Source organism: Pelodiscus sinensis, chromosome 3 (genome assembly GCF_049634645.1).
Source record: "Pelodiscus sinensis isolate JC-2024 chromosome 3, ASM4963464v1, whole genome shotgun sequence".
In the NCBI taxonomy this organism is placed as follows: Eukaryota; Metazoa; Chordata; order Testudines; family Trionychidae; genus Pelodiscus; species Pelodiscus sinensis.
The window spans coordinates 55,721,810-55,748,689 of record NC_134713.1 but is presented as its reverse complement, the minus strand read 5'-3'; the positions used below and the strand labels follow the sequence as shown (position 1 = coordinate 55,748,689).

Genomic DNA, 26,880 nt, shown 5'->3' with positions numbered 1-26,880 from the left:
GCACGTGCTGCCTTACCCCCCATATCAAAGAAGACTCTTGCCAGCAAACTGGAAGAAACTATAAAAGTGAGGAAGTGACATCATCACTCCCCCCCCCCCCCCCCCCCCCCGAGTCAACTCCTGGAACAATGTCTGGAGAACAAAGACTTTGAACAAGGGAGTGTGGTCCCAGGCTGGAAATGGAATCCAGACTAAGAAGCAGTAACCTGCTTGTACCATCTGTCGGGGTGAGACACTGCTTGCTTCAAATCCATATTTAGTGTGTAGAATATAGACTACAAATTTATTTTTGTTGATTAAGTAACCAACTCTGGTCTCTCCACCTGCTACTTTCTGTAATCAACCCATTTTATATTTTACCTAAAGCAGTGTCTTTTGATTGATGTGCTTGGGAAATCTCAGCTCAGTTGACAAAGGCCACATTAAGGAAGTGGCAAAATACTTAATGAACTTACACTCTCAGGGTACGTGTACACTGCACACTTTCAAAATAAGCTATTTCAGAGTATCCACAGTACCGCTATTCCAAAAGAGCTATTTCAGAATAAGCATTATCCCTTATGGAATGAAGTTTACAGATTTCAAAATAAGCCATCCATAATTTCAAAATTATTTCAAAATAACAGAATTGCTGTATAGACACTCACCTTGTTATTTTGAAATAACTGTGTTGTGTAGGTGCACCCTCACTTGACCACACACATTGGTTGCTGGAGCTGTGTGATCAGAGGCCATACCAGTCCAGAAGTTGGTTGCTATGGCTGTCTGGAAGTTGGCTACAGGCCTTGAACAGGCTTCCTAGCTGCTCTGGGCCTACTGATGGGACTCACATGTTCAGAGTTTGTTATAAGGTTGTTAAGGACTAGTTGATAAGCAAATGCTTATTGGATAGTTGAGTCGACTAGTCGCTTCCTTCCCCCTTGCTGCCTCTATCATATAGAGGTAGCAAAGGGAGGGAAAGAGGGGGTACTTCGAAGCAGCAGTGCCGCACGGAGCCCGTGCTATGGGCTCTGTGTGGTGCTGCCACTTTGAAATGCCGCCCTGGTAGCATTTCAAAGGGGCAGTGCCATGTGGAGCCTGGGATCAGCTGACAACTCCCTAGTTGATCCCAGGCTCATGCGGCATTTCTGAAGACCCCAGAGTCAGCTGGGGAGCCCCCAGGTGATCCCAGGCTCCACACAGAATTTGCACAGAGCCCAGGGTCCCCAGCTGATCCTAGGTTCCACAGAAATGTTGCAAGGAAACCTGGGATCAGCTGGGGAGTCCCCAGCTGACCCCGGCTCTGCACAGTATTTCAAAGCAGCAGCGCTGCATGGAGCCTGGGGTCATTGGGGAATGGTGAGTCCCACACTGACCCTACGCTCCATGCAGGCACTTCCACTTTGAAATGCATAAGAGCCCCCACTGGGGACTTTTGTATATTTCAAAGCTGGCATACTGCATGCAGCCCAGGACTAGTGGGAAGTCCCTCTGACTCTAGGGTCCATGCAGGTGCTTCTGCTTTGAAATGGGCTCTTGTGCATTTCAAAGCAGAAGTGGCCGTGTGGAGCCCAGAGTCAGTGGGACTTCCTGCTGGCCCCAGGCTGCATGCAGAGTTCCAATTTTGAAATATACAAAAGCCACTTCTGGGGCTCTTGTACATTTCAAAGGAGGAATGCGGAAGTGCCTATCAACTAATAAATTAATCGATATTTAACATCCTTTGTATGTTCTGCACAAGGAGTGCATGGAGTACATAAACCACAAAGGAGCCCAACTCCATCTTTTTATCAGGAATGGACACAAAACACTGTTTGATTGCTGCTCTGCTGTGAGCAACTAGAGAAAGTGCACCTGACATTACTAGGGCAGGATCCACAAATGTAAAGGAAACCAGAGTTGTTTTATGTGTCCATTTCATGTATTTTCAGTGTGACATGGATGAAGTTGAGTAACATAATATGGTTACTGACTGTCATGTAGAATTTTTACAGATAGCTATATTAGAATTGTAGTGAATTTTGTAGTGTATTTTATAAAAACTGTTAACATACAACAAACAGCTTATGGATTACTATAATGAGATTCTCTGATTTTTGTATTTTATAAAAACTGTTGATTTATCTCCATATACACAGTTTATGGATTACTGTGATGAGGTTTCCTTGTATTTATTTTAACAACAACAATTTGGATATCCTTGTTTACAAATTGAAAACTTTATTTTAAACATGCAAGTAAAGAAGTTACATTGTAAAAACTTTTGAGGCAGATTTAAAAGCTGTAAAAGACAGGAAATAAAAAACAGAGCATATTAAGAAATCAAATGAAAGAAGGGGAAAAACGGCCAAAAATATACATTGCCAATATACTAATTCCAGTGTTTCTGGGTGTCCCCCGTCTTTGGCCCTATTAGCACATTTCACATGCATGGAAATGTTGAACAGAAGTGGAGGAATATACCAGGTACATTTGACTGTTCAGTGCTGTGTTCATGGCTGGTCATGGCAAAGGCAAACCTCAAAGGCTGCATAGTCTGCAGGACAATGTAGCATGGAAGGACTCAGACCATGAGGCTGCAGCTGGAGACTGCAGATTGGTTGACAGGAGAGTGAGCAACTTCTCAAACGGCTTCTGTTGTTGCACTCTGTGTTTTTCCTACAATCTCCACTCTTGCTCCACGAACTAGACTGCTAATCTCTCCTTATATTGGGCAGCCTCATTGACTTTTTTGCATTCTTACTTCCTTCATTTCCTGATAAGAAATTTCTTCATTTAATTTGCCTAAAATGTCCAGCCTCATTTACTCTATGATTCTCTTTCTCCTTGTATGCCTGGTCAGAATCCATTCCTCCAGACTGCTGTTTCCCCTCCTGCTCAGCAGAGGTGAAAGGGCCTGACAAGGAAAATGAAAGAGCCTGTTATCGTCAGTGAAAATAAGAGTTTTACAGTTTCCTTTGGACTGTCACTTCAAGGTCAATCGAAGATGCTTTTTGTGTTTTCGTTTTATTTTATTCACATAAAATTCATTGGTCTGCATAGCTTGAAGCATGACTTTCGGGAACTTCTAACATACACATCACGGTAAGATGCACATACTAAAAATAAATTAAAAGCATTTATAAATACCCTCTTTTGCCCTGGTGGTTGGGGGAGTCTTCTGAAGGACCTTGTTACTAGCTATGGTTTCAAAATCCTCCCAGGTTGAACAAGCTCTGGAGGACATCATTGTCTTGAAGGTTGCTGAATGGAAGAAGAGGTTACTCACCTTCGGTGCAGTAATGATGGTTCTTCGAGGTGTGTCCCCGTGGGTGCTCCACGTCTGGTGTCGGGCTGGTCCCGGCGCCGCGAATCGGAGCTTGCCATAGCTGTAATCGACCGGGTCGCGCATGCGCGAGTAGCGTTCGCGCCTTTGAACAGCCGCGCGCGACCCGGTCCCCGCCAGTTCCTCTCACCGCCATCTGAAAAAGATAATAAAGAAGATTCCGTAGCAGGGAGGAGGGCGGGTCGTGGAGCACCCACGGGGACACACCTCGAAGAACCATTGTTACTGCACCGAAGGTGAGTAACCTCTTCTTCTTCTTCGGGTAGTCCCCGTGGGTGCTCCACGTCTGGTGACTCCGGAGCAGTAATCCACTAAACATGGGCTACGGAATCACTAGCATTGTGGCTTGGCAACACCGCTGAGGCTAGGGCCGAATCAGAAGCCAAGCGCTGCACTATTGCGTAATGCCTTGCGAACGTCGTGTTGTAAGACCATGTAGCAGCACGGCATATGTCGCGTAAGGGTACTCCTCTGACAAAGGCCGTTGACGTAGCCATCGCTCGTGTCGAATGGGCTCTAGGGTGTGATAGAAGCGGTTTCTTAGCCATGCTGTAGCAGGTAGTAATACAAGAAACGATGATCTTCGAGATACGTTGGGCAGATAAGGCTTGACCTTTAGAGTGTCCCAGGGTGGAGACAATCAGACGATCCGTTTTCCTAAAAGCACGGGTTCTATCTATGTAGAAGGCTAAAGCCCTGCGGACGTCTAGAGTGTGCAAAAGAGCGTCCCGTCTCGACGTGTGAGGTTTTGGGTAAAAGCATGTCAGAACGATCGGTTCATTGATGTGAAAGTCGGTACAGACCTTCGGCAGAAAAGCTGGATGTGATCTCAATGTTACAGCGTCCTTAGAAAAAACTGTATATGGGGGTGATGACATCAGTGCTGCGAGCTCACTCACCCTACGTGCCGACATTATAGCGAGGAGAAAAAGTACTTTCATTGTGAGGTGAGGCAACGGAGCGGTTGCTAGAGGTTCAAACGGGGTTTTTGTTAAAACGTCGAGGACCAAGTCAAGACTCCACGCAGGTGGTGGGGGCCTAACTGGTGGATTAAGGTTAATGAGGCCTTTAAAGAATCTTGCCACTATAGGATGGGAAAAAACTGACTTCCCTTCGATGGGCATGTGGAAGGCCGCAATTGCCGCTGCATGAACTCTAAGTGATGATATGGATAGCCCATCCGTCTGCAGCTGGAGAATATAGTCCAATATGACATTAAGTGGTGAAAGAAAGGGGTCGAGGTCTTTAGGAGCGCACCAACGAGTGAATCTCGACCATTTTGAGAGATAGGTCTTTCTAGTCGATTCTTTCCTACTATAGAGCAAGATGCGCTTTACCTGGTCCGAGCAAAGCATCTCGGACGTGCTGAACCATCTATCATCCAGGCTGTTAAGTGAAGGGTGTCCAGCCTCGGATGGAGAAGAGAGCCCTTCTGTTGCGACAGTAAGTCCGGTAGATGAGGGAATCGGTACGGTATCCGAGTCGAGAGCTGCAGGAGGGTCGAATACCACGGTTGCCTGGGCCAAGCCGGGGCTATGATCAGCACTCGTGCCCTTCCATGACAACCTTCTCTAGCACCCTGGGAATGAGCACAACAGGAGGGAAAGCATATAACCGTGATGTTCCCCAGTGAAGAAGAAACGCATCTCCCAGAGAGTGCATGCCCACTCCCGCTCTGGAGCAGTAAGCTCTGCATTTCGCGTTGGTCCTTGTGGCAAAGAGGTCTATGTCCGGTTGACCCCAGTGGTGAAAAAGGGGCCTGAGGACGTCCGCACGAATTTCCCACTCGTGGTCCTGGTAAAAATGTCTGCTTAGAGCATCTGCAATAGTGTTTTCTGCACCGGGTAAGTATGCAGCGACGAGAGAAATGTCGTTTCGAGTGCACCACTTCCACAGTCGAACTGCCTCTGCACAAAGGGATCTGGAGCGAGCACCGCCTTGTCTGTTCACATAATACATCGCTACGATGTTGTCTGTTAGAATCCTTGTTGTTGTGCCTCTTATGTGCTGTTTGAACCATCTGCATGCGTGAAATATTGCCCGCAGCTCGAGGAGGTTGATGTGCAACAACATCTCCGCTGGGGACCATCGGCCTTGTGCCTTTTCGGTACCCATGTGAGCGCCCCAACCCGTGAGAGACGCGTCCGTGGTTATCTCTCTTGCTGGTTGCGGAGCGTGAAACGGAACCCCTACTAACATGTTGCTGGGGTCGGTCCACCAGTGGAGGGACTGTTTGACCTGCATGGGTATCACCACCGTTTTGCGGATGCTGTGCCTGGCGGGATTGTACACGGTGGCCAGTCAATGTTGTAGGCACCTTAAATTTAGTCTTGCGTGCCGCACAATAATCGTAGTAGCCGCCATATGACCCAGGAGCTGCAGGTATACGCGGACTGGTAGCATAGGAGACTGCAAAATCGTTATCACCAGGTCCTTTATGACCTGGAAACGCTCTATCGGCAAATGCACTCGTTCTTCGAGAGAGTTTAGCCGCGCTCCTATGAAAGTAAGGATCTGCGTTGGTTGCAGTCGGGATTTTTCTGTGTTTACAACAAGGCCGAAAGACTTGAATAGAGCTAGAGTGACCTTCACCATGTGGGAGGTCTCCGCGCATGTGCGCCCCTTGATCAGACAATCGTCCAGGTAAGGAAAAATTGCGACTCCTATCCTGCGTAGATGTGCCGCTACCACCGCTAGTGTCGTGGAGAACACCCTCGGTGCCGATATAAGGCCGAACGGGAGTACCTTGAACTGGAAGTGGTCGTTTCCTACCACAAACCGTAGAAATCGCCTGTGTGCCACGTGAATTGAAATGTGGAAATAAGCGTCCTGCAGATCTAGGACTGCGAACCAGTCTCCTTTGTTTAGTGCTGGCATGATCTTGACCAGCGTGGTCATTTTGAAGCGCTGTTTGCGGATGAAGCGATTTAGACCTCTTAGGTCGAGGATTGGCCTCCACCCCCCTGACTTCTTGGGAACCAGGAAGTACCTGGAGTAGAACCCTTTTCCGTGAAACTCCTTCGGGACCCGTTCTATGGCACCTATGTTTAAGAGGTGGAGGATTTCTTCTCGAAGAACATTCTCGTGGGACGGGTTCACAATCAGAGCCAAGGTTAGGGGGGGTAGTGGGGGGAACTGAAATGAATGGAATCGAGAGGCCTGATGTTATTAATTCTAGGACCCATCGGTCCGATGTAATGCTGGCCCATTGATGTATGTAGGGCTTCAGCCGGTGGTTGAATGTGTTGGAAACGCGCTTCTGTATACTGACCACTGGAGGCATGTTCGCGTCCTTTGCATGTGAGTCAAACCTGCTGCCTAGGAGCAGGTCTGGTTGGTGGACGATTTTGCTGTTGTTGGCGTTTGCGCTGCGGGCGCTGTCGAAATTTGGGTTGTTCAGGTACGCGCTGCTGTTGCCTATATGAGGAATAGTCATACCTCCTTTGGAATGGATAGTATCTCCTTTGTCTGAAAGGTGGTGTGTACATACCCAGAGTTCTGAGGGTAGTACGTGAATCCTTCCCTGAGTGTAAAATTTCATCGGTTGAGGAGGCAAACAGCTTTTGCTTATCGAAGGGCAGGTCCTCGACCTTGGTTTGTAACTCCCTAGGAGCTCCCGCTGACAACAGCCATGAGGCCCTACGCATAGCGATGCCTGAAGCCATGGCTCGCGCCGCGGTGTCCGCCACATCAGCAGTGATTTGTAGAGATGTTCTGCATGCCACGAATCCCTCTTGAACTACAGCTTTCAGAAGAAGTTTCTTACTGTCCGGAAGATATTGCATTAGTTCAGGAAGCTTGGAATAGTTATCAAAATTATGGTTTGATAGGAGCGCAGCATAGTTAGCGATGCGAAGGAGTAAGGTTGAGGAAGAATAGACCTTACGGCCGAATGAATCCAGCTTTTTAGAATCCTTGTCCGGAAGGGAATTCTTAAAGTGCGAAGTCTTTGCCTTATGGCGGACTGCATTGACGATCAACGAATTAGGCTGGGGGTGATTGAAAAGAAAATCCAGGCCTTTTGATGGTATGAAATACTTTTTGTCCACTCTTTTGTTAGTAGGTGGCACTGAGGTTGGCGTTTGCCAGATATCCTCGGCCACCTCCATAATGGCTTCATCTATCGGTAGGGCGATCCTTCTCTGTTGCTTCGGATGCAAATTTTTGAACAACTTATGTTGTTTTCCTTGGGTCTCAGTAATCTGCACCTCTTGCGATTGTGCTACACGGCGAAACAGATCCTGGAATTCCTTTAGATCATCAGGGAGTGACGACTCGTTCGGAGTTATAGCTTTGACAGCCGAAGATACTGAAGAATTAGCATTAGGAGACTTGTCTGGTTCTGACTCAGAAAGTTGTCCCTCCTCCAGGTCTGATTGCTGTGACCTAGGAGTCGGGGATCGTGGGGACGGCACGGGTCTCCGGGAAGGCTGTCTCTGCCGTCCAGAATGTGTGGAACCTGGACTTATTGAGCGACAAGAGCATGGTGATCTACAGCGAGATCGTGACTGACTACAGCGCGAAAATTCGTCATAGTAACGGTCATGATAACGTGAGCCATGCCGAGCAGAGTGTGCAGGTGATGAGTGCTTAGATGCTCTAGCATAGTACAACCGCTGTGATGAGTACGTGGAATGTCTGGAAGGAGATCGAGACCTAAAGCGCCTGTGATGCGAACAACTACGCTCCCTATGGTGGTGATGATGAGAAGACACCCTGCGATTGCAACTCTTCCTACGACCCAAAGTGCAAGAAGATGCCTCCGGAGAGGGTGAGAGAGAAAGCACCCGAGCATCTGAGTTGGATGGTGCCCTAGAAGCCTGAGGTGGGAGCTGTTCCTGAGAGGAAGGCTGCAGGGTTGTAGATTCAATAGAATGTGAAGAGGCAGGCATTTGGTCTGCAGGCTGCTCTCCCGGTGTGCACGGTGCTGAGGACAGCTCCCTGAGGAGAACTGCGTGAGGAGGCTGGAGTGGTCGGCACCGGGAGCGTGGGTGCCGACGGAGCTGGCCCTTTCAGGGGCTCCTGCGGTGCAGGCTGCGGCCGCGGCTTTGACGTGCCGGGCGGCTTTTTTCCTGCCGGTGCACGGGCTGCCCTGGAACCAGAGGCACCCGGCTTTCCTCCTGCGGTGCCCCGCGGCTGTGGGGCTATTGGCAGGGACTTTGCGGGAGAGGCTCTCTTCCTGCTCGGAGAAGGTGCCTTTGGGGAAGGAGCCCTCCGCTTCTCCAGAGTAGGGTCCGAGGCAGAGGATCCTGCCGAAGTAGAAGGCATCAATGCCTTATCGAATAAAATTTCTTTCAGCCGCCTTTCCCGCTCCTTACAAGCTCTGGATGTGAGTTTGGCACAGTGCCCACACTTTTGGGGAATATGTGCCTCCCCGAGGCAGCGGACACAGGCAGAGTGGCCGTCCGAGAGCGGCATAGAGTCCCTGCACACAGAACATTTCTTGAAGCCGGGAAAGCCCGGCATTTTAAAGGACTGAGAGGGCTTGTCCCGCGCTCCTCTCTGCGAGTGATATTCTGTTCCCGTTTCCTTGTTGGTTTTATTTTCTCTGTATATTTTGTATATCTCTATTATTTATTTTATTTTATTTATTTATTATTACTTTTTTTTTTTTTAAAGTAAGCCGGTGGGACTAAGGCTGCGGCGAAAGTGACCGGAGCCATGGTTTGAACCGCCGGTTTTAAGATTAATTACGTCCGGTTACTCAGTTTTCCCTTTTGTTTAAATGGCAGTGTTAATTAATAATATTTTTTTCACGTTTCTCTGAGGTAGAGAGGAGACAAGAAGAACTCCGTCCACGACCAGGGGCGGATGAGAGGAACTGGCGGGGACCGGGTCGCGCACGGCTGTTCAAAGGCGCGAACGCTACTCGCGCATGCGCGACCCGGTCGATTACAGCTATGGCAAGCTCCGATTCGCGGCGCCGGGACCAGCCCGACACCAGACGTGGAGCACCCACGGGGACTACCCGAAGAAGAAGCAAGAGTTTTAATTCCAGGCCAACTGTGGAGAGCCATCTATCTATGCTAAGATATTTTGGCATCTGGTGACTGACTGGTACATCTATGAATGAATAAGGCTAATAGACGACCCTAAGGGTATGTCTACACTAGCCACCCTAGTTCGCACTAGGGTGGCTAATGTAGTCATTCGAACTTGCAAATTAAGCCTGGGATTTAAATATCCTGGGCTTCATTTGCATGTTCCCGGGCACCACCATTTTTAAATGCCCAGTAGTTCGAACTACCTGCCCATGGCTACATGCGGCACGGGCTAGGTAGTTCGAATTAAAGCTCCTAATTCAAACTACCTAGCCCATGCCACGTGTAGCTGCGGGCAGGTAGTTCGAACTACCAGGCATTTTAAAATGGCGGCGCCTGGGAACATGCAAATGAAGCCCGGGATATTTAAATACCAGGCTTCATTTGCAAGTTCAAATGCCTACATTAGTTACCGTAGTTCGAACTAGGGTGGCAGTGTAGACATACCCTAAAAGTACAGTGTATGCCCTGGCCTGGATCTGGAGCTTGCACTCTGAGAAGTTTACATACATCACTGCCCAGAAATGGGTAAAAATTCATTGCAAAATAAATAAGGGTATGTCTACACTACCACGCTAGTTCGAACTAGGGTGGCTAATGTAGGCAACCGGAGTTGCAAATGAAGCCCAGGATTTAAATTTCCCGGGCTTCATTTGCATATTGCCGGGTGCCGCCATTTTTAAATGTCTGCTAGTTCGGACTCCGTGCCCGCGGCTACACGCGGCACGAACTAGGTAGTTTGGATTAGGCTTCCTATTCCGAACTACCGGTACACCTCTTTCCACGAGGAGTAACGCTAGTTCGGAATAGGAAGCCTAATCCGAACTACCTAGATTGTGCCGCGTGTAGCCGCGGGCACGGAGTCCGAACTAGCAGACATTTAAAAATGGCGGCGCCCGGCAATATGCAAATGAAGCCCGGGAAATTCAAATCCCGGGCTTCATTTGCAACTCCGGTTGCCTACATTAACCACCCTAGTTCGAACTAGGGTGGTAGTGTAGACATACCCTAAGGTGCTGATTTAGGATAGAGATGCCTCCTTAAAAGCAACCTATACAGATTCAACTAGCAGCCTCAGAACAAATACATTGACCCCATGGATTCATAATACAGACACTGCGGGCTAAATATTACTCAGACCTAAAAACATAGCCTGCTATTATTTGAGCTGGCAATGCAAGCAAATCTGTGACACTTCAGTTACACTGGGAATATGGTCCAGCATGGCCAATTTCTAAGCTGCGTTGTACTTGCAAGAAAGGGAAGGCAAGTTGTATAAGTCTAATAACCCAAATCCACGTTTCTAACAGTGAGTAAGCAAGTAGTCAAATTTCATGCTAACATCTTGTTGAACATCCTTTCCCTCCATTTCTCAGTCTCCATTTTGAATATCACGTGGTTTCTGGGGCAGAAGCTGGGGTTCTCTAGAGAAACAGCATAGCATCTGCCTTCACTGGAAGCGCATTATAGCCAATAGATTATACTAATATTTCAATTTCACATCATCAAGAAATCCCTCCCAATGTTAGTATTAATAACAAAATATATGTCAGCCAGCACATACCAGGCTCTGGCTTCAGTTCAGTTTCTTCTGCTGCTGCTCCAGCTGCAGGCTAGTTTCCCCCCGGCCATTTCCAAACAGATCCGAATATGGACCCAGGATGTGCTGTAGCAGCTCTGGCTGCATAGCCTTCTTCTCCAATTTGTCCACATCTTTCCTGAAATGTGGTACCCAGAACTGGATTATAATATTCCAGCTGAGGCCTAATCAACGCAGAGTAGAGCAGAAGATTACTTCTCATGTTTTGCTTACAAAACTCCTGTTAATACATCCCACAATAATGTTTGCTTTTTTTTGCAGTGGTGTCACACGGTTGGCATGTATTTAGCTTGTGTTCCTCTAGGATCCCTAAATCCCTTTTTGCAATACTCCTTTCTAGACAGTCACTTCCCATTTTGTATATGTGAAACAGATTGTTCCTTCCTAAATAGAGTTTTTTGCATTTGTCCTTGTTGGATTTCATCCTATTTGCCTTCGACTATTTCTCCAGTTTGTCCAGATCTTTGTGAATTATAATCCTAGTTTCCAAAGCACTTGTGACCCCTTCCAGTTTGGCATAAGCTACAAACTTTATAAGCATACTCTTTATGCCATTATCTAAATCATTGATGGAAGATACTGAACAGAATCAGTTCCAAAATTGATCCCAGTGGAACCCCACTGTGACCACTGATAACTACTCTCTGAGAACATTATTCCAGCAGTCATGCACCCACCTTATGGTAAACTTATTTAGGTGGTATTTCCCTAGTTTATTAATGAGACGGTCATGCGAGACCATATCAAATGCTTTACTACATTCTAGGCATACCAAATCTACAACTTCCCCCTTACCCACAAGACCTGTTATCCTATTAAAGAAAACTATTAAATTGGTTTGACATTTATTATTTACAAATCCATGCTGACTGTTACTTATCACTTTATTATCTTCTAGACATTTGCAAATGAATTCCTTAATTATTTGCTCCATTATCTTTCCTGGTACAAAAGTTAAGCTGGCTGTCCTGTAGTTTCCTGGGTTGTCTTTATTTTACTTTTTATAGATGGGTACTATATTTGCCCATTTCTGGGCTTCTGGAATCTCCCCTGTCCTCCATGACTTTTCAAAGATAATACCTAATGGCTCAGATATTTCCTGAGTCAGCTTCCTGAGTATTCTAGGATGCATTTCATCAGGCCCTGGTAACTTGAAGACATCTATCTTGGCTACATAATCTTTTATTTGTTCTTTTCCTATTTTAACTTGTCAACCTACCTCATTTTTGCCAGCATTCTCTATGCTAGGTGTCCAATGGCCCCCAACCTTCTTGGTGAAAACTGATACAAAGAAGTATTTAAGGACCTCTTCCATTTACACATTTTCTGTTATTGTTTTCCCCTCTTCATTAAGAAATGGTCCTACCCCGTCCTTGATCTTCCTCTTGCTTCTAATATATTTGTAGAATGTTTTCTTGTTACACTTTATGTCTCTAGCTAGTTTGATCTAGGAAGGGCTGGGATACACTGGCCTAAGGGTCTGTGGGATAGCATTGGCAGAATATGAACGAGAACCTGGTGAGCTGAGCTTCATCCAACCGTACACTGCAAACTGAATGAACTTGGGATTCATGTCTTGGTAGGACTTAAGTTTGGACACAAAACCCGGGTAAGTCCTCAGCTTGAGCCATGAGAAGTTTCTGGCATGAGTTAGAAGACTTTGTGTGTGGCTTGGGAGAGGGCTTGGCTTAAACTCATGTTCACTAAGAAACATAGACATACCCTTAGGATATTCTTACATTTCATCTGGGAGCAAGTCTCCTGGCCTGAGTCCAGGGCACGTAGCAGTGCATTAAAAATATGGGGACAGAGGTTGCTCAAGAGCCCAAGTGCCAGCGTGAGCTACAATGTCAAAGCACCATCAGGCCACCTATTTTAATGCACTACTATGACTCACACTAGCACAACTCTATGGCTCTAAGCTAGGTGGCTCACTCCCACATGCAGTGTAGACATATCAGTAACAGTCCTGCTTTCCCACTGTTTTTCATCTTATATAGGTATCTGCATCAGTGAGGGAACAGATCAGCTGTAAAGCACTATTATGTCCCAATTTTCCACTCCTACCATGGGATTGTAAAGGTATAAATGACTTCACAAAGGACAAGGATCTGGGAATCAGATCCAATGTCTGTAAAGTGCTTGGTGCTGTAAAATTACAAAGCATTATGATACATTTACTAAATCTCACTTCTTTACTTTTTAAATGATCTTTTTCTCCATATTAATACTGCAAAGAAAAGAGAGTCTGCAGCCCTCAGAGGGTGCAAAGTTTTTCCCCTCAGGACTTTCTCCAGAACACAGTGGGAGAGGAAAGGTTTTAGTAACAGGCTGGATTGAGAGGGCTTTCATCAATATGATCATTATGCACTGCCATTTCATTGGCTCCCTTTCCTTAATGGAATTCCTCACTATCTTCTGCCCATGTAAGCAAGGCACAATATTATCTCTGTTGCAACAGGATAGAAAACCATTACATGCTAACCCTGCCCAACAGATAAACAGCTCCAGCTTCTGTTGGCCTAAGATGATATTAAGGGCCACACTTGGCACTGACTACTCTAAGGCTACGTCTATGCTGCGGGTATTTGTCGGCAAGAGTATGCTAATGAAGTGCTCATTAGCATTTGTTGTGCTGTCATTTGCATATCTTTGCTGATGCTTTTTGTGCAAGAGGTTTTTGCACAAAAACAAGCAGTGTAGACGGGTCCATTACATGCAAAAAACCCTTTTGCGCAAATCCCTTATGCCTCAAAAAAGGAGGTATACAGGATCTTGTGCAAAAGGGTTTTTCTGCGCAAAATGGACCCGTTTACAATGCTTGCACAAGAGATATGCAAATGACAGCACAGCACATACTAATGAGTACTTAATTAGCATACTCTTGCTGACAAATACCTGCAGTGTAGACATAGCCTAAGATGCCTGTAGGGCACTGAGAATCTAAGTGGAAGCCAAATTCTTCACTAAGTTCTCAATTCCCTCTCTAGACTAATCTGCTCAAGCCTCAGCTTAGTTCAAAAAATCCCACCAAATCATAAACTGAAAGAATGTGCCTGAAAAAAAAAGAGCTAACCAGTAACATCAGAATACAGAGAGTGATGTAATCATAGTTTATAAGTTTCATAAAGCCAAGTGAGATACAGAGAGGGAAAACTTATCTATGTGTAAATCATGACCAGTGAACTTCTGGACAGCATGAAAAATAAACTTTATTTTAATGTTTAAAAAAGCAAAGCATCCTATGCACAAGAAACCTCCCTAACCCCTCATTACCTCTATTTACATGCATTATTGGCAAATAAAAGAAACACGCAGAAAGCAAGTATTTTTTCATTCTTTAGAAACAGAAGTAATTGGACCAAATTCTCTGATGATGTAAATGGGTACAACTCCATTGACTTTAGTGGAATTTCAATGGCTTAAATTAGCAGAAAATTTGTCCCATTGAATCTGACACCACATTGCAGGGTGACTAAAAGTCACACGATTGGCTACATCTAACCCCTTCTGGATTTTCATTGCCCGTGCTGGCAACCGATTCAAGTTAATGTACCATCTAAATACCAAGTAATAAATCTCCCATCCAAATCACAGCATGCCAAATTGCAAGTATTTGTTTTCAAATTATGCTCTTGATATTACACCATATCAAAGTCTGGTTTAATTTTACATACCATGAGCAATCCCACTGAAGTCAAATTTGCAAAGGGGCATAAAACCCCTGTGGAATCGGGGCCTGTAAATCTGTATCCATTCCCATCCTTGAGAACATGGCTGCTGGATGTGCTAGAAGCTTACTTAAAGGAAGAGACTTTTCTCCTATCTGACTAAGGGTATGTCTGAACAGCGGTGCTATTTTGGGGTAACATCCGTCATCCTGAAATAGCATTCTGTGCATCTTAAAAAAAATGGCCCGTTATTTCAAAATACATTCAAAATAATGGACTTCTTATTCCGGCTTCCTGTAAAACTCATTGCACGAGGATTAAGTAAGGTGCAGGAATAGTGATTTATTTCAAAATTAGCACTGAACAGGCAGCCCCAAATTTCAAAATAAGCCATGCAATTCACGTAGCTTATTTCGAGGTACGCACTACTGTGTAGTCGTACCGTAACTGTATAGCTTTCTTAAAAAGCTCTCTCCCTTTGAATGGAATAGTTGGTCAGGTATCAGAACATGCATGATGTGTGATACCCATAGGTCTGGATGAAAGTGATTCCTTGTGCACTTGAGACACCAATTTTTTTTTTATATTTGAACAACTGGCATTTTGAGGTTCCTAGCATCTTATACCTGAAATGACCAACAAATGCTGTTCATGTTTAGGATTGCCTGGTGTCTGGTTTTGAACTGGACAGTCCAGTATTTGAGCTTTCTGTTTGGGAAACAAATTGAGAAAATATAAATGAGGAAATATAAATGTCCAGTATTTTCTAAATAAGATGTAATGTAGATTGTGATGTAATGTCAAGTGTGTCCAGTATTTTTGTAGAAACCATCTGGCAACCCTATTCAGGTTTGAAATGCCTGGCATCATAACTGTAATCAGTGGAAGCACTTAGTTTTGATGAACTTTAAAAACAACAAATAGTCTGGTAGCACTTTATAGACTAACAAAACATGTAGATGGTATCATGAGCTTTCATGGGCACACTTCTTCTGATGACTGGAGTGTTGGATGGTCTAGCACCAATATAAATGTGTGTGTGGGGGGGAGGAGAGAATGAGAGGCAATGGGTATATAAATATCAAAGGGAAAACCGAGCTGGTATGTAATGAGCAAAACTGATAGTATATAAGCACCTAAAAACCGGATAAAGGAAGCAAATAAGGACCATTAGTTAGCCAAGAGTACTAACAACAGAATCCTTTCTGAAGAATTTTTTGAGGAAGAGTACTAACACCACTGTCTCTTTTTCCTCCCCCTGCCCCATTCTCCCCTATTTATTTTGGTTCTGTGCCCACGAAAGCTCATGATACCATCTACATGTTTTGTTAGTCTATAAAGTGCGACCAGACTATTAGTTGTTTTTAAAGTTTATCCTGTACAGACTAACTCGGCTACCCCTCTGAAACTTTAGTTTTGATAGTTAATCCTTAGGAATTTGAAGCTGCCAAATTTCATGTTTAAAACTTGTAAATTACTTCTCAAATTGGGCGCACCTGTTAAGAACATATATAAGTCCTACTTCGCTTTTAAAAAAATATGAAGTGAGTTATCAAGAGATGAAGTTTCACTGTTGGAAATGGGATTGAGGAGGATATATGTAGGATTAGGTACAAGTAAGTGGCGTGACAGCTGATTGGTTCAAAGGTTTCAGAATTTCTTAAGAAAGCAACCCTTTCAATGGAAAAGTCCAACTTTGGTGATCTCTCCATGTAGCAGAGCCAGATGGTTAAACAGAGTTATGATTATATAAAAAAGTGCAGAGCAAAAAAAAACTCACTATACAAATTTTCAGCACTTTTGTTTTAATTTTGTGTATTTGTACACATATTTACACATGCACTCTGTTTTGTCTACATTTCAAGCCAAATTCTGAGGTGCCATGGATAGTGAGGCAAGGCACAGAATAGGCAAGTCAGTGAGTTTCTAGTAGTGCATACATGTGCTAATGCCTCAAACCTGAGGAAAGAGGAGGAACAACAAGCTGTAAACTTAGGCTTTGTTCTGCAGCTCTGGCTTCTCAGACACTGGAGGAAACAGAGAGGAAGTACGAGTATTCTACTCACAGCCATGCTATGCTTTCCTCAAACTGCAGAATGCTCTGCTAATAAGAGACAGCATATTCCGGCTCAAAGCAGAACTGAATCATATGGACACCAATAAACAATTGGGTCAAGGAAAGCTCTTGTAGCAGAGGATGGGTGCTGTGGGTTCAATGCTACCTCAGTGACAGTGTTGGTGACCTCTCCACATAGCAGAGTGCCAGGAAAGATCTCTATAAATGGTTCTGCCTGTGAGTGCAAGTGGTGTTTGGGCTGCGCGTGCACCTGGATTCACACTGAACGTAGTTCTACCATCAGCAACTTCCCCATCTACAAGTACCATTTGACCCAGAATTCCAATGTAAGATTAGCCTAACTTCTTGCCATAAGCTTCAGTTGTTTTCATCCTTATGTGCGTTTTTTATGCATACCGGAAGTAGAAATTTGGCTCCCAAATACAGGCAGTCCCCGAGTTAAGCGGATCCGACTTATGTCGGATCCGCACTTACGAACCGGGCTTTTCTCGCCCCGGAGGATGCGGGCGGCGGGACCGCCCAGACGCGCCGAAGTCCCGCCGCCCTTGTCCTCCAGGGCGAGAAAAGCTGCTCCGCGTCTCCCTGGTCTGCTGGGGGGGCCAGCAGACCAGGGAGATGCGGAGCAAAGCCGCGGAGGACCCGGGCAGGACCGCAGTGCGTCTGGGCGCTACCGCCGCCCGGGTCCTCCATGGGGGCTAGTGCGCTCCTCCCCCCCCCCCCCAGCAGACCAGGCTTTTCTCGGGACTCCTGGGGCAGAGCAGCCGGGGCGCTGCCGGTTGGTCCCGCAGTGCCGCTCCTTGGCGCTACTGGACCAACCCGGCAGCACCCCAGCTGCTCTGCCCCAGGAGTCCTGATTCAGCCGCTGCTGATCAGTTTCAGCAGCGGCTGAATCAGGACGCCTGGGGCAGAGCAGCTGAGGTGCTGCCGGGTTGGTCCAGTAGCGCCGAGGAGCGGCACTACTGGACCAACTCAGCAGCATCCCAGTTGCTCTGCCCCAGGTGTCCCCAAGTCAGCCGCTGCTGAAACTGACCAGCGGCTGACTACAGGAAGCCCGAGGCAGAGTTGCTCTGCCCCGGGCTTCCTGGAATCAGCCGCTGATCAGTTTCAGCAGCGGCTGACTTGGGGACACCTGGGGTAGAGCACCTGGGGTGCTGCCGGGTTGGTCCCCGCAGTACTGAGGTGCGGCGCTGCGGAGACCTACCCAGCAGCGCCCCAGCTGCTCTGTCCCAGGCGTCCAGATTCAGCTGCTGTTGAAACTGATCAGCAGCTGATTCCAGGAAGCCTGGGGCAGAGAAACTCTGCCTTGGGCTTCCTGTAGTCAGCCGCTGGTCAGTTTCAGCAGCGGCTGAATCTGGATGCCAGTTCCGACTGAAGTACAAATTCGACTTAAGTACAAACCTACTGTCCCTATCTTGTACGTAACCCGGGGACTGCCTGTACTGGTCAACATGCAAGATGAAAATTTTATTTCAAAAGAATCTCGAGAGGCCCTTTAGGAGCCAGATGTTAAATGTATGCAACATTTCAACTAATTTGGCTTAAAAAGAAAGGAAGAAAAACCATCCCAGTCAAAAGGTTAGCTTACTAGAAATAGGGAGACTACATGCAAATTTGTTTGAGAAGACCTTGAGAAAATTGACTTTCCTTGTATGTAAGACTTTCCTTTTTCCCCTCCCACATGCTTTATGATTACCATTACAGAGAAATATACATTTGTACAAATTCAGAGAGGATTTTTAAGAGCATCAAGACTAGGTCAATAAAATAATTAATGGTCGTAGACCAATTCCAATACAACAGAGCCTCTGTGCTCTAGCAGTCCAGTACCCTGTCATGTATTCTGCTTAGGGACAGCCAGAAGGCTTCCTACAGAAAAAATGACTTCCATTGTAACCCCTATTTTCAGTACTATAAGTTATATTCTGAAGTTTTCTTCCTTGCATACCTATCTTGGCATTTGGATACAGTAAAATGGGGAAGGACAGAAACAGTAACAGAAGAGGAGTTGGTTTTGTTTGCCTATTGTTTATTATAGGGAGGATGGATAATAGTTAACAATTTAAAATTGAGTTAAATATTTTAACTTCTACATACAGAGCTTCTTACAAATTCTTGCTTTAAAAATTGTACCATTTCCCCAACGTAAGAGATTTGAGTAGTGATGAACTTGTTTTTAATAATAAATATCAGAAATTTATCTGGGAACCTGCAGACCAGGTCTCATGGCCTAAACAGAGAAGCAGAAGTTTAGAGATCTACGCTGTAGTCTCAGCTCTGCCTCATATTCACTGTGAGCTGGCACAAATGACAATTCTCTATGCCTCAGTATCCACATCTTATTAGAAAAGGAATAATAATTATTGCCATGCTTTCCTCACAGAAGGAAAGATTCATCTATGTGAAGCCTTTGTCTTCTTATAGCTGTTTTGGGCAGAGCAACCCTGTAACTTAGACTGACAAGAGCCAGCAATATTGGAGGAATGCCAGACAACCTACCTCTATCATTAATATTAGACAGTGGCCTGCAAACAATACCATTTGTGTACATACAGTATATGCTTACATAGACATGTAATCTACACTCATTATAGTACTAAGACACAAGATCAACTTATAGTTAGACATTCCCAGAATATTATATACTTACAACGTATTTGGTGTAACAATGTACTTTAACTGAACATTCTTTCTCCTGAGGAAGTGTGCCTGTTTTTTATTTACCTGACTGGCATCGAATAAGCATAGCATTTGCAAAAGAAGGATTAAGTTCTACAGTATGTTCCTTTTCACCATAACACCATACAATCATTTTGAGTGTTACAAGAGTTAGCACCATGGGTTTAATGCAGGTGGGAAAAAAGGTAGAATAGCCTTATATCAGATGGATTATCTTAGGCCATGAGATGGTCTTTGTTTCATATAAATATGTTTTAAAAAAGTTTTTCTCCCACTTAATCACATCCAGAATACCATTCCGAGTTTGCATTAAAAGAGACAGATGATAATTCTACAAAACAGGTGAAAATATATTTTTTCAGGAAAGCTCTTTTCCCCTCCAATTAGCATTAACTGACATTTATATTACAGGATTCTGTATTTCAAAAATTAAAGTTATTTAATGCTAAATGTTCTTTTCAGCAGATGAAGAGGTAGGTATATTTTCACAATATAAGAAAAATTGTAGCAGACAATTAAAACAAGGAGAGTCTGGTAACTCAACAAACTGTTCTAGCAGCATATAAACATAATTGTCTTGATATATCCCTAATTAATGAGAGAAAATGTATTTTTCTGATCAGAACAGGCAACATCATAATTTAGAATTTAATAAATTTCTGTCAAAAACAGAAATACTCAAAAGCTACCTTTTTCCACAGAGAAATGTGGTCTTCAACAAATCAGTGGCATCATTGTTAATATTAACCTTTAGACTGCTAAAACTGCTATTCTTTGTTCTATTTACCAGTGCCAGTGGTCTGAAAGGTTTCACAGAGATCATCAAATACTTGATAATTATATAATTGTAACAGAAATTTATCTTGAAGCATTTTTGTTAAAACAATCTTCATGAATAATGAAAATATCTGTGTTCTAGCTCTTCGGTAAACTAAGGGTTAATTAGTACAGAGTGTTTTTTTTCCTTTTTCTTTTTAAGCCAAACTGGAGGTTCCCCACTGCCAGCAATGGCTAAGGCCTGGATAAGTTACTCTCCTTTTGCTTTTTCCTTGTTCTGCCTTTTTCCATGTTCCACCATTAGATTGTTTGCTGGTCTGTTAACACCATTTGCAACAGCTCCATTCACTATTTTGCCATTCTTAATGGATTCCTTGGGTATTTTATATGTCCGATAGTAGAAGTTACCGAACAAGAAAATAAAGGTGATAGCATAGATCATTACACCCCAGTGCATCCATTTAGGGAAGGGACAGTCGATATAAATAGACATGGCTGTGTGGCCCAGAGTCACATGGAACTGAATCTAAAAAAAAAAAAAAAATATTGTATATTAAAACATTTCATGTTAGGTTAGGTATGACTTTTACTGAAAATACAATATTTATTATAAAAAAATAAAGTATATTGTGAAACACACAATTCATGGCTTACATAAGTAATATATACATATATTTGCAATGTTTCTTTACACTAACAAATGCAAAGTGTAGTCAAATATATTTTTTCAGTATTTTAAATTTCAGAAGGAAGTTACTAGAAATTAAAATGCTGTTCCTTTACAGTATCTGGCAGAGATCATCAAAAGCTTCACAGCAACTATATAAATCTCAGTACTCTAGTTACTAGTTTTCTCTGTTACATTCACATTTGCAGTATGTTGCACAGACAGGAGAACAAATGTACTGAAGTGCAAGATGATAATGCAGAAATCACTCATGTACTAAAAACTATTGCAGCTGCAGGACATCACTCTTGGTGGGAAACACTATTAGAGTGGTCACCTTCTCAATCTGCTGGCATGCAAAGTCAAATAAGGCCCTTGTTAGTAATACCCAGGAGGCAAGCCCAAACTCAGCAAATCTGAAGTATAAGATTCCTGGAATAGTAATGATGGCTTTAGTAAAAGCATCATTAAGGAGGGGAAAGGATACACTACCTTTTTCTGTAGCCATATTGGAAGGCCTGTAGCCATATATGAAGGCCTAAAACCTAGGGCCTTCATCTATAGCAAGACTGAAAGAGCAGCAGCCATTAACTGTAAAGCAGGGAGTCACATGCTCACATTCTGTTACAGTATGTTATGATTGGCTAGTAAAATTTAAGTAAAATAATTGGTTAAGTTAGAGCTAAGCAGGGCTCAAGTTTCAATATATAAACTGGGGCCCAAAAGGAATTTCTTTGGGAACCAGCTCCAGGGCACAACTCCAAGGTCAGAGTTGCCAGACCTCAAACCTGTGACAATGACACCATGCAGAAACTGGAGTCCCCCAGATGGACCTGATCCTGACTGGACATCAAAAAAAGTTCATCTGTCTCATGGGGAGTGGTGAGTACTGTATGTGTAATGTGTGTATTCTGTTTTTGATTATTGTTAATAGAGATTAAGTAGAATATTACTCCAGAAGTAACGATTTTTTTCATGCACTGGATTCCGACTTCTGAGGCTGAGAGAATGGGATTGTCTCTGTGCAATGGCTTTCCCACTATAATAATATTTATCACGCACAGGTTATGTTGTACAAAAAAAAGAAGTTGGTAATGGGAGCATGGAACGTCCGTACACTCATGGACCTTGAGGACACAGTAATACCTCATCGGAGAACAGCCTTAGTCACTAAAGAGTTTTCACGCTATGGTATTGATATTGCTGCCTTGAGTGAAACCAGGCTTGCTGAAGAAGGATTTCTCACTGGCTATGTCTAGACTGGCATGGTTTTCCGGAAATGCTTTTAACGGAAAAGTTTTCCATTAAAAGCATTTTCGGAACTGAGCATCTAGATTGGCACAGACGCTTTTCCGCAAAAGCACTTTTTGCGGAAAGGCATCCGTGCCAATCTAGACGCGCTTTTCCGGAAAAAAGCCCCGATCACCATTTTTGCGATCGGGGCTTTTTTGCGGAAAACAAATCTCAGCTGTCTACACTGGCTCTTTTGCGCAAAAGTTTTGTGCAAAAGGACTTTTGCCCGAACGGGAGCAGCATAGTATTTCCGCAAGAACACTGATAATCTTACATGAGGAAATTCAAGCGGACAGTGTAGACAGCTGGCAAGTTTTTCCAGAAAAGCGGCTGATTTTCCAGAAAAACTGGCCAGTATAGACACAGCCACTGAGTATAGTGGTTATACCTTCTTCTGGAAAGGGAAATCGCAGAATGAGGATAGGGTTAATGGATCGGCCTGGCCGTTAAGACTAGTCTGATGAAACAACTTTCGGACATGCCTGTTGGTATTAACGAGAGGCTCATGAAGCTACGCCTACCCCTTAGTCACAAGCGGCAAGCCATAGTCATCAGTGCATATGCTCCCACCATGAACGGCACAGAGGAGACAACTGAACAGTTCTATATCGATCTCAGTTCCTTTCTGTGTTCAGTGCCAGCCAACAATATTGTTGGGAGACTTCAATGCCTGAGTTGGCTGTGACCACAGTTGATCAGAGGGAGTGTTAGGCAAACATGGTGTTGGTAAGATGAACAGCAACGGCTTATTGCTGTTGAGCAAATATGCAGAATATGACCTCCTCATTACAAACACAGTGTTCAGGATGGCAAAGAAATACAAGACTACCTGGATGCACCCTAGATTGAAACAATAGCACATGATAGATTATATCATTGTTCATCAGCGTGATATTCAGGATGTCCTTATCACCAGAGCCATGCAGAGTGCTGGACTGACCATAGGCTTGTCCGCACTATTTTCAAAATACACATTGCTCAGCATCACACAAAGCTCATTCGAACAACCTTTAACATTGCCAGACTCCAGCAGCCGTCTCGTTTGCGCAAGTTCCAGTCAAGCCTTGATGAAAAGTTGACTGCCAACAGACCACTGATTGGAGGTCCAATTCAGAAGTGGAGCCAGTTTAGAGAAATGGTGATAGAGACAGCGAAGTTAGTGCTGCGTCCCAAGAAATGCAATCATCAAGACTGGTTTGATGAGAATAACAGTGCTATTGAGGACCTGCTTGCCAAGAAAAACAAGGCATTTACGGAGTGGCAGAATGACCCAGGCTCCATCTCTAAGAAAGACAGGTTTAAGTTTCTCCAGGTCCAGGCTCAGCGAGAAATCCGCAAAATGCACAATCAGTGGTGGGAGAAGAGCTGAAGAAGTGCAACACTATGCTGACTTAAAAAACTCAAGGAGTTCTTCAGCTCCATCAAGTCAGTCTTTGGTCCTTCCAAGTCTGGCTTTGCTCCCTTGTTGTCTGCAGATGGAACTACATTGATTATGGATAAGGCTGGTATTAATAACCGATGGAAAGAGTATTTCAGTCAGCTCCTGAATTGTCCATCATCAGTCCATTAGTCAGCACTAGAACAGATTCCTCAAAAGCCAACTCTTGAAGACCTGGGAGATCCTCCATTTATTGACAAAGCTAGAAAGGCCATCAGGCAAATGAGTTGCGGCAAGGCATCTGGCAAGGATGGAATTCCCGCGTAACTGTACAAGGCATTTAATGAGGAGTCACTTAAGGTTTTTCATAGTGTCTTGACCAGTATTTGGGAAGAGGAAGAAATGCCATCTGACCTCTGTGATGCCGTGATAGTTGCTCTATACAAGAATAAGGGTGCAAGAGCCGATTGCGGGAACTACAGAGTATCTCGCTGCTTTCCGTTGTCGGGAAAATCTTCGCCCGCATCATCCTGAACAGGCTGATTTCGACAGTTTCAGAAGTGAGTCTCCCTGAGTCACAATGTGGTTTCTGCCCTAACTGCAGTACTGTCGATATGATCTTCGTAATGAGACAGGTGCAAGAGAAGTGCCTAGAGCAGAATATGAACCTCTACTCTGTCTTCGTTAATCTGACGAAGGCATTCGACACGGTTAACAGAGATGCACTGTGGATCATCCTCAGGAAGCTGGGTTGCCCAATGAAGTTCATCTCACTCATCAAGCTGTTTCATGACGACATGACAGGAGAGGTACTCTCAGACTGTGTGTCATCTGAGAAATTCAACATCTCGAATGGCATGAATCAGGGCTGTGTACTCGCCCCTGGGCTTTTTAACCTGTTCTTTGCTCAAGTCCTCATGCATGCTGTCAGAGACTTAGATCTTGGTATTTACATCAGATACCGTTTGGATGGTTCACTGTTTGATTTGAGACTCCTTACAGCAAAGACCAAGACACTGGAGAGGTTTATCACCGAAGCGCTGTTTGCTGATGACTGCGCCCTTATGGCACACCAAGAGAACCACCTGCAGACCATCATTGACAGATTATCTGAAGCATCTAAACTATTTGTTCTCACAATTAGCCTCGGAAAGACAGAAGTCCTCTTCCAGCCTGCACCAAAGAGTGCTCCTTCACAGCCATGTATCACTATTGAGGGTACACAACTGAAGGTACTGGACAGCTTTAAGTACCTGGGCAGCACAATATCAAGTGATGGATCCCTTGACAAAGAGATTACAGCGAGGATCCAGAAAGCCAGTCAGGCACTTGGGAGATTACGTATTAAAGTTCTTCAGCACAAAGATATTCACCTGTCAACTAAACTCAAGGTATATAATGCCATGGTCCTCACTTCTCTCCTGTATGGCTGTGAAATGTGGACCCTGTACCATAGGCACATTAAGCGGATGGAGCAGTTCCACATGCGCTCCCTACGATCAATCATGCGAGTACGCTGGCAGGACCGAATTACTAATCAAGAAGTGCTTGATAGAGCTAGTTCTACAAGCATCGAAGCCAAGATCCTCTAGATCCAGCTTCGATGGTCTGGCCACATTCTCCGCATGGATGAAAGCAGGATCCCGAGGCAGCTGTTTTACAGGGAGCTGGTACATGGCAGTCGCAAACAGGGACACCCGAGGAAGAGGTATAAGGATAACCTGAAGACCAACTTGCAGTGGACAGGCCTTCAACTTCGACAATTTGAACTAACTGCTGCAGACAGGACTAATTGGCGTTCCCTTATGAGAAAAGCAGTGACAAAGTTTGAGGATGACCGCTGCCAAACCATCGCAGCTGAACGTGAAAGACAACATAGAGCTGTGTTTTCTCCTGTCCTGACAACCGGCGTCCCATGCCCTATTTGTAGCCGCATGTGTGCTTCAACCTTTGGGCTCCAGAGCCACATGCGTCTCCACAAATGAAATGCACAACATGTCTTCCTCGGCTCCCGAGAGACAACCAACAACAACTGTGTATGTTTCTTTCACTAATAAAAGATCCTGCAAGTCTGCAGAGTGTAAGGTTATGTCTGAGTCCTAGAAATGGATGAGAATGGATGCCTATAGTGAGAAAGTTACACCTGAGCTCCAGGAATGGGTGAGGTTGGATAACTATATTGAGAAGGCTATGCAGGAGCCTTAGAAACATGTGAGGATGGGTGTCTATATTGAGAGGGTCACACTTGAGCCCTAGGAATGGATAAGAGTGGGTGCCTCTAGATTCTGTGAATGACAAAGGATTTTATGCAGGTAACACCAGCACTCTGTTCTTAAGACTATGCATGCACATGCTGATTATATACATAGGCATTTCAACTTCTGGTACCCTCCAGACCCTGTTGCCAAAGATTGCTCCATTCCTCCCAACTCTCTCCCTCTACTACTGAGAAAGGTCAGGCCTTTAGTACTTATAAGTATTTTTTTTAAATTTAAAACAATTATTTTAAAAAGCTCTTCCTTTCCCTCAGCTCCAACTACAATTTATTTACCACACATACAACTGATGTAAAGGTCTAGCTAAGTGTTGCTCTATCTAAAACTTGACTGAAACAGCTAAATAAGTCTGAATGTATACTGTGTGTTATTTCAGTGCATGTTGGTTTGTGAGCCTTTCTTTCAGAATACAAAATATCCTATGCTGATTAAGTTAGGAAAATATCTACTTAAGCTAAACTGAAATAAGACTCCATTACTCTGAATTAAGACTATCAGTACACAGACTTATATTGAATTAAAACTGATTTACTTATTTTGGTACAGGTTTGTGCACAGACAAGGCCTATAAAATCCACAAGAAAAAGCCTTTTCAGTTCTATGGCTGCCAGTTAACTTTAGACTACATTTGAAGCTTAATAGCACAAAAGTCATTACATCTTGGCTGCTGTTTGGTAGTTTATGTGGAAAGAGTAGTTGGACTCAGCCTAGGACATTATGGATTTTTGTTCAAACATCACAAAACCCATAATTCACAGCTGGAACCAAAGGACTCTCTTTCTGACAGAAACCAGGAAATGAACAGATCTGGAGGCTCTCCCCACATACAGGAGGTCCCTAGCAGTTCAGAGTTGAAACAGATCAGGAGGGTAACATTAGAAAACATTACTACTTTCTGTGTTGCATCTGGTCTGAAGATTGAAATAGCATTGTAGATTGACGCATGTATTTCACTAACACTAAAATTCATTTAAATGTGTAAAAGGAATTAATGGAAAAAACATCAGATTGTTAATGACAATCTGTGCTAGTAGATGCTGCTGTGTAAATAAGATTAAATATCAAACTCTACAATGATTGTCTTTTCCTTTGAAAGGATTATGTTAAGGGCATAGAATAG

General features: G+C 44.2%; 1 protein-coding gene across 2 annotated transcripts in view; it reads right to left on the bottom strand.

Moving 5' to 3' along the window:
* Positions 1-18,032: 18,032 nt before the first annotated feature.
* Positions 18,033-26,880, bottom strand: part of ELOVL4 (ELOVL fatty acid elongase 4) — an 80,726-nt gene continuing 71,878 nt past the window's right edge. For both annotated transcript variants that reach the window (XM_075923779.1, XM_075923780.1), the window contains exon 6: positions 18,033-20,672. In XM_075923779.1, coding sequence (XP_075779894.1) covers positions 20,397-20,672 — 276 coding nt within the window. In that variant the 3' untranslated portion in view covers positions 18,033-20,396. The remainder of the gene's footprint in view (positions 20,673-26,880) is intronic.